The 8,717-nt window shown below is 42.4% G+C and overlaps 1 protein-coding gene across 1 annotated transcript in view; it reads right to left on the minus strand.

Annotated features, from left to right (window-relative positions):
* PRKAA2 (protein kinase AMP-activated catalytic subunit alpha 2) overlaps nt 1-7,719 on the minus strand; it is a 47,289-nt gene extending 39,570 nt beyond the window's left edge. Inside the window, exon 1 of the mRNA XM_081057884.1 lies at nt 7,546-7,719. Within this exon, the coding sequence (XP_080914010.1) occupies nt 7,546-7,639 (94 nt within the window). The 5' untranslated portion in view covers nt 7,640-7,719. The remainder of the gene's footprint in view (nt 1-7,545) is intronic.
* Between the last annotated feature and the right edge of the window lie 998 nt (nt 7,720-8,717).

Genomic DNA, 8,717 nt, shown 5'->3' on the forward strand with positions numbered 1-8,717 from the left:
ACTTTAAAAACAAAGACATCATCAAAAGAAATATAGTAAAATGCATCAGAGGCAAACACTGTTAAACATAAGACACCACTTAAGCAAGAATACTGATCCCTTGAAGGGGTGAAGAAGGTTTCTATTATTAGCAGAGATAAGAGCTGCCTGAAATTCTTTCCTTAATAATACCAAACTAAAAATAAAATGGTTCACCACATTTCAAAATAAACACATTGCTTTGCATATTCATTTCAATCATTTAAATAATAGGTAAAAATCTATTCAACCAGATTCAAGGTGCTTTCTCTTATATTTGTACCTAATAAATATACTAGGGAGATTCACTCTCATCCAGTATTGTAGAGGTCTTGTGCTACTCACTTATTCATTAGCTCCTAAAGGATTTGAGATTAGATCATTTGCTACCGTGTTTCCCCGAAAATAAGACCTAACCGGAAAATAAGCCCTAGCGTGATTTTTCAGGAGTGGCTCCTAATGCATCTTTTGGAGCAAAAATTAATATCAATATAAGATCTGGTCTTATTTTCAGGGAAACATAGTAGATCGAATTAAATTACCTGCTTGGCTTTAAAAAAATTCACTAATTTCTCTTCAAAATATTGTTGTATCATCAAGGAAACCACAGGAATCTAAGAAGAATAGATGGGGCAGTATTATCATTACAAAGGAGTAGTACCAAATGCTTTAACATCTCCCACGACATAAGTGAATATTTTTCATGTTTTTGCACAAAGAAAACTAGATAAAGCAGTGCTGTGTCAGCATGGGAAAGAGGAAAAACCCAAGAAAAATTGAGGTAATTACCTCAGTATATGTTCAAACTACAAAAATCCTTTCTAATTTACATAGATATGTTAGGTCCAAGTTTGTAGGAAGGCATTTTTAGCTCAGTCTGTATTTTCTATAGGTTAAAAAAATAAACTTTATTTACTATTTCAATTCTACTTGAAGGAGACACGGCCTTAAAAAATGACCCATACATAAAAACTGCCAGCTGCTCAGACTCTCCTTCCTTTCCCAATGTTTGCCTCCTTCCTTGAAGAGTTTTATGACCACTACCACAGGATCTGGAATATGTATGTTAGTGCTTGTATATATGCACTGCAAGTGATGTACAGGAGAGAGTGATGAGTGAGCAGAGTCCAGAGAATTCGTTCCCTGAACATATTTAAGTGAACTATGAAAGAAGACCTGGGAAAAAGAAACCAGGAGATCACGAACTCTTCCCCCTCATCAAATAAATTTCTGGTCTCAGAACGGGGTCACAGATTTGTCTCAGAGTTCAGCTAATTATGGGTTTGTATATAATAGTACATAAGACTTAAGTCTTTTTGAGTATCTTCTACATTTTCTCATAGACTTCTCACAACAGCATAAGGGAACATATGGTATTAAGTTGGTACAAAAGTAACTGCGGTTTTTGCAATTGTTTTCAACCTTTTAACCTGCAATTACTTTTACACCAACCTAATATTATTCTCTTTTTTATAAATCAAGTGATTTTGGCTTAAGGCCACACAGCTGGCTTTACAACACAGCAAAAGGTCCTCCAAATCCAATGTTCTCTATCCTATATACCATGCTGCCTTTGTGAATTTACCCTGAACTTATTCACGTTTATAACATTATTTCCTACAGGGAAATATCTTTTGAGAGTCAGTCAACTGATCACACAAATGAATACAATCCTTTCAGAAATTAAGGACAAAATTACCTATGTCGATATGATATAAACGATATATGTCAGCAAAAGAAACTAAATAGTATGTCATTTACCTAATTATTTACAAGATATGACTGAATTGATTTTGATTCAAACACTAATCATCTAGTATTTGAGAAGTAATACAGCTTCGTTATTTAGCACTATTTCAAAAGTAAAATCAGTTCAGCTAGTAATTTATATGAACCTTCACTACTACTTCCATTTTGTTATTTTATCCATTTTCCATATTTGTGAAAAAACAAATTACATGACTTATCCAAAAAGGATACTGCATTTTAATATAAACATTAATAATTAAATATCATACAGCAAAAATAGTCTTTTAGAACTTTCCTCAATGCAGGCAACCAAAAAAATACAGGCAGATTTTTTGAGATCACTGTCTCAAGGTTGATATCAGAAATGAAGGCATTTCTAAACACAACAATCACTTATTAACACCAACAATCACTTATTAACACAGGGTGCAGAATTTACAACAGCCTTGCAATCTATTTGTATGGCAATTTATCTTTTTTAAAGTCATTTCATGTACCTCAACCATTTAACCCTCATAAGAATTCTAGAAGGTAGGTAGGCCAAATGTTGTTATTGCCATTTTATAAAGGAGGAAACAGGCTAAGAAAAATTGAATGGTTTTCCCAAAGCCATGTAACTAGTAATGCAATGGAATTAAAATCCAGAGCTAATTAATGCCTTTCAAAAATCAATGTTCTTTCTAGGACATCAAATCATTTTTACAAGTTCTCTTTAGTCTGGTTACTAAAGGTTACTGGTAATCTTAGTCAAAGCTACTTTCACAGTAAGGAAAAAAAACCCTGACGTATCTAGTATTTCTAAGAAACTTGGGTTAAAATTGTTAGCATTCAGCACATTCATCATATAAGAAATAGAAAGGATTGAGGTATAAAAGTTGGGAATATAAAAACCTAAATGTTAAGAATATATATGGAGTTTCAAAACAACTTTTATTCTCTCTAAATGTGAAATTAAAGACATTTAAATCTCTTTTTCTCAGTCCTTGATAAATATCTACCGACACGTAAAATTATATCCTTGTAGGTTTGAAACTCACAAGATAACATGCTGTGCATTTTGACTTTACATTCCATATAGCACAGACTTTGGAGTCAGAGAACCCTGAATTTGACTGCTAATTCTGCAGCTTACTAGTAATGTGACTCAGGGCAACTTAACTTAAAGTATCTCATTCTCAATTTCTTTATTTGTAAAATGGAGATAATGTCAAACTCAGGATTACCCTGGGGAATGAGTAAAATCAAGTCTACATATAGTACTTAGAATATAACAAAAACTGAATCAATTTGTAACTTTTATCACTAAAGTGTTACAAACACATTTCCTTTTTCTTTGCTCTACATTTCAGCTCTGGTCTTCAGTAATTCAAATTTCCATTAAAACAGAAGAAATAATTAAACACATCCTTTTTGAAATTAAATTTTTAAAACAATCCATTTAATGATAAAGTTGTAAAATCCCTAACAGATTACATGTTTTAGTATTCTTTCTAGAAGAAAACATGGCCCAGAGAGTAACCGTTGTCTTGTTCATGGGAGTCAAAAATAATCACAGTAAGAGCCCAAAATGCCACAGGCACAACTCTCAGGTCCACCAACTGACAACGCATTTGTCCAAAATTCAATTTATCATTTGAGATGTATTTACATTTCAAAAAAGGTAACACATTGCTTGTTAAAAATTTTCAGTGCAAGTTCTGTTTGCTTATCTTTCCAGTTATCTCAAAAATTAAGTTGGGAATTAAAACATTTACTTAAATTCTTAAAAGCGAATTCTGTGAGCCATTCAAGAAAGTATATGAAAAATAGAGAAGGGAATTCCTTGATGAGCCTTTGCTGGCTAGAAAGAGGTTACAATGCTTATAAAGTATTCCTTGGTGTATAATTCTGATAAAGATTAATTATTTCAAAACAGAAATCTAGCAGTCCTTGCCTTGAAAATGTAGGATTCTTTTTAAATAAATAATTTACATTACATTATATATTTTTTCTTCAACCAGGCTTTGTATAACACAAACAACAGATCTATTCTTCTAGAATTTCTATCACCTTTACTAATTTAGATAAGAACTGAACAAGTCTAACTACAAAAGCTCTTAAAGAGCAGTTCCACCCTATCCTGGAAAGAGTAAGAACCGAAACAATCAATATAGAGAAAACAAATTAAATAAGTGTTACTTTTCAACTCTGTCAGCCCACATAATTTGCTTCCATAACTAATTTTACAACAGAATAATGGAGAACATTCAATTTAAACATTCTAAATAAGGCTAATTACTTACCAACAAATAATTTCCATATACCTTTCAAAAATAACTTGAATCCAGTGCTATTAAATGAAAACTATGCCACTTTCAAAATCTATGATAAGCATAACAATTAAGAAAGAAAGCATGTAAAATACTCCTCACTCTTCCATTTCCATGTTTTTATAGCCATAAAAATGAAATGATCTCCTCTTAAGTTTTTTTAAGTACCAAAAGCATGGTCCATAAAAGGAAACAAAAAAAATCAATAAATTAGACCTCATAAAAATTCAAAACTTTTATACTTCAAGACACCACTAAGAAAATGAAAAGTCAAACAACAGACTGGGAAAAAATATTTGCAAAACATATCCGATAAGGGATTTGTATACAGAACTTATAAAGAATTCTTATAACTCAACCTATGAGTGGCAAACAACCGAATCAAAAAATAAGCAAATGACAGGAACAGACATCTTACCCAAGAAGATATACAAATGGCTAATAAGTACATGAAAAGATGTTCAACATCAATAGTCACTAGGGAAATGCAAATTAAGGCCACAATAAGATACCATTTCACATCCATTAAACTGGCTATAAGACAGACAATAACAAACACTGGTGAAGATGCGGTGAAACGAGAACCCTCATACATTGTGGGTGGCACTGTAAAAAAGTACAACCATTTTGGAAAAGTTTGCAGTTTCTCAAAAAGCTAAATATAAAACTATGATATGGCCTGGGATATAAATATTCCTAGTTATATCTCCAAGATACAAAAAAACATACGTCCACACAGAGACTTAGATGTGAAGTTAAGTCTGTGGTGGCATTATTTGTAAGAACCCAAAACTGAAAACAATGTCCATCAACTAGTGAATGTGTAGACAGAATGTGGCCTACCCACACATTGGAATATTATTCGGCAATAAAAAAGAACAAGCTACTAACACATGCTATGTCATGCATGCACCTCAACAACATTGATAAAGAAGCTAGACATGACAGACTCCATAATGAATAATCCCAGTTATAAGAAGTGTCCAGAGAACGCAAATTTATACCGACAGAAAACATATTAGTAGTTTTCTGGGGCTGAGGGTAGGAAAGAGGATTAACTGAAAATGGACACAAGTGATCCTATTGTGGTGATAAAAATGTTCGAAAATTGATCTATGATGAAGGTTGCACCACTTGGTCGAGTTAAAAAATCAATGAATTGTACATTTGGAATGAGTTAATTTTATAATATGTACAATACACCTAACAAAGTTGTTTTTAAAAATGCACGTGCTTTTATTTCTTGTCCCTTGAAGAATTAAATGAGTAACTTTAGATTGTAGCAACTTCTATAATTTGTATTAAACAAACAATTGTACTAATTCGAATCGTGGATGGAAAACCACAATCTAACTTTAGAGAGGTTCTAACATAGTGTTAGGACACCACCCCCCCCCCACCCCAATGGTTGCTCACTGGACAGGAGTCCTCCAGGCAAAGGATTTCTCATAAATCAAAGTACCTTCTGTTGGTTTGCATTTTAAGAAGCCAGTGCCTGGAAGCAGCTCAAGAGTAACATATACAAAAGAGATTTAAGTTGTCCCTTGACAATAGGCCAATTGATGTGATGGGTGTTTTAGTCTATATTCATGTTACAGTTGAAGAATTTAAAGAAATAAACAAAAATGTTAACATAATTTAGGACATAGGGTGTTATCTAACTTTGGGAGTGTACATACATGTCCAGATAGCAAATGCACCATTTGATTGAGTAATTGCATCATGCTGAAACACAGTAGTCTTCAGCAATACCATTTAATAACAAGTAATGTTTCAGGCATCAATCCAATCCCTAGATCTTCCTATATTCATTTTAAAACATATGCTCACTACCCACTCTATCTATGAGGTCTTTCCAAAACAACCCAAAAGTTCACAGCCCTCATGGGACTTCAAAGAATTTTACCACCTTTTTAGGCCTGGACACACACTCCACCTTGTCTGTGAGTTCTTGCCTGACACCTTATTGAAAATTGCTAACCAAACAAAACTCCCTAGCCTCCCTTCCCTGATTCATTTCTCTTAATAGCACTAAACATACTATGTATTTTACATATACACTGTGATTATTGTCTTCCCCTAGTAATATAAACTCCACAAAAGGAGGGATTTTAATCTGGATTTGTTCTTTGCTGGATTCCTATTCTCTACAGCAGTGCCTAACACATTGGAGGTGCTCAACTGGTATTTTCTGAACAAACAAAAGGGTATTAGATATGTGTAAGGAAATAAGAGCTGATTCTGGCAACAGGAATGAACAATATGTTTCTTCTCTTGAATAGATTTAAAATTAAAATATGAATTTTAAAGGAAATAGAGGTGTCAGAATAAAATCTCCAAACTGCCTATCCAACATTTCTACAGCAAAAAGAGTTAAACAGCCAATATTCTACTTCTAATTCTGGATTTGCAACAATCAAACAGAAAGTATTTTTAATAAGCTGGTTCTAGTTCTGGAAAGAGGACAAATTAATTAAATCTCATGTGACTCCTGTTAACACAACAACAAAAAAGGAAAGTTTAATAGTTAACTAGCATGGAGGAAAAATTCCGATAGCAGCCTGTTTTTGTACATCCAAAATGGTCTCTCATCATCAACCAAACAGACCTTAGCAGAATCCGCGTTAGCAGTTCTGGCCTCCTCAGCCCCACACCTTGCAGGGCCCGACACCAAGGAAACTTTTTTCTCCCCTCATCCCAGAAGCCTTCCTAGAACCACTGTACACACGCCAACCAGCCTTCAGACTTCCCGTTGTAATTAAGCCGACCCGACCCAGCTGCATTCCAGCGGTTCCCACGCCCAGCAGAAGACCTACCCACCACTCGGCCCCCAAACATCCCCTAAACGGTCACCGCACCACCCCAGAGTCCTGGAGCAAAAGGAATCAGGATGGCAAGGACCCGCAGCCTGGCCAGAACTGGAAGACATTTTACACTTCATCCTGGTTCTGCCAATTTCGGTGTGACCTTGGGCACTGTCCTAAACCTCTAGGGGCCCCCGTCGTCTCACCTTCGAGGTGAGGATGCCACCTTCATCAAGTTGCTGTCAGCATTAAATGAAATCACACGTCCAGCACCGAGCAGGGCACCTGGCACGCAATGGGAACTGGAAATCGTCGGGGACGGATGTCACCCCCCAGCCCTACCCGCACGGTCTCGGGGCCGAGGGCGCCTCACCCAACAGCACACTCGCCCAGGTGCGGAGAGCAGGGCTCCGAGGTCCGGGCGGCGGGAGCGCCCGGCTCCCCAACACCCGACGGGCAGCTGGGCGCTGGCGCTCCACCCGGGCGCCTCCGGCCGCCGCTGCGGGGCCACGCGGAGCCCAGCGCTGCCCGCTGCCCGCCGCCCGCCCGGGCCCCCAGCTCCGCGCGGCCCGGGCCGCCCCACCTGCCGCCAGGCCCGGGGCTCGGGGGCCCGCAGCTCGGCCCGCGCTCCCGCGAGGCGGACGGCGCCTCGGGCGCGTACTCACTCTTCACTTTGCCGAAGGTGCCGACGCCCAGTGTGTCCCCCAGCACGTAGTGTCCGATCTTCACCCGCCCGTCGTGCTTCTGCTTCTCAGCCATCTTCAGCGCGCGCAGCCCGGCTCCGCCGCCGCCGCCGCCGCGGGCTCCGGAGTGCGGCCGCCGCCGCCACTTACCCACAGTGCAGCGGGCCCGCGGGGGGGGCGGGGGGGCAGGGCCGGGGCCGCGGCGCCGGGAGCCCGGGGGAGCCCGGGGGGGGGGCTGGGGGGGCAGGGCCGGGTCCGCGGCGCGGGGAGCCCGGGGGCGCCGGGCGGGGGGGGCCGGGGGGAGCGGGGGGGCGGGGCTGGGGGGCGGGGAGCCCGGGGGGGGGGCAGGCGGGAGCAGGGCCGGGGCCGCGGCGCGGGGACCCCGGGGGCGCCGGGCGGGGGGGGGGGCGGGGGGAGCAGGGCCGGGGCCGCGGCGCCGGGAGCCCGGGGGAGGCCGGGGGGGGGGGGCTGGGCGGTGGGGAGCCCGGGGGGGGGCGGGGGGGCAGGGCCGGGTCCGCGGCGCGGGGAGCCCGGGGGCGCCGGGCGGGGGGGGCCGGGGGGAGCGGGGGGGCGGGGGGGCAGGGCCGGGGCCGCGGCGCAGGGAGCCCGGGGCGGGGGGCGGGGGCAGGGACCCGGTGGGAAAGGCCCCCGAGCGGCGGGCGGGGCGCGCGGAGGGCACGGGGGAGGCGGGCCGGGAGGGTGGGGGGGGGCGAGTGCGCCGGGCCCCCGCGACGGGCGGCGACAGTGGGGGCTGGACCCGGGTACCCAGCGAGGGAGGGTTCCCAGCGAGGGAGGGTTCCGCGAGCAGGGGGCGGGGGGGAGGGCGGAGGCTGACAGGTGTGCGCGGTCGGGGGTGCAGGGGACCGCGCCTTTACCTGGGGGAGAGGCTGGAGGGCGAGGGTGGGCTATAGGGGCCCATTATGGGGAACACCGAACCCTAGTGAGAATGTGAGGGTGCGATTTGGGCCGAATCCTCGGGAATGGAAAGAGGTTGGAAGTAGAATTTTAAAAAACACAAGCAGGCCCGAAGAGTGGGGAGAGCGGAGATGTAAAACCGACTACGTGAGTCTCAGGGAAGTTGGGTCGGAGGCGACGGGAAAGGCCTTGATCCTGGAGCACTCAGAGCCTCAAGCAAGTCTCTCAGGCTGAGTGTT

The sequence above is a fragment of the Rhinolophus hipposideros genome, assembly GCF_964194185.1.
Source record: "Rhinolophus hipposideros genome assembly, chromosome: 8".
Classification (NCBI taxonomy): Eukaryota; Metazoa; Chordata; class Mammalia; order Chiroptera; family Rhinolophidae; genus Rhinolophus; species Rhinolophus hipposideros.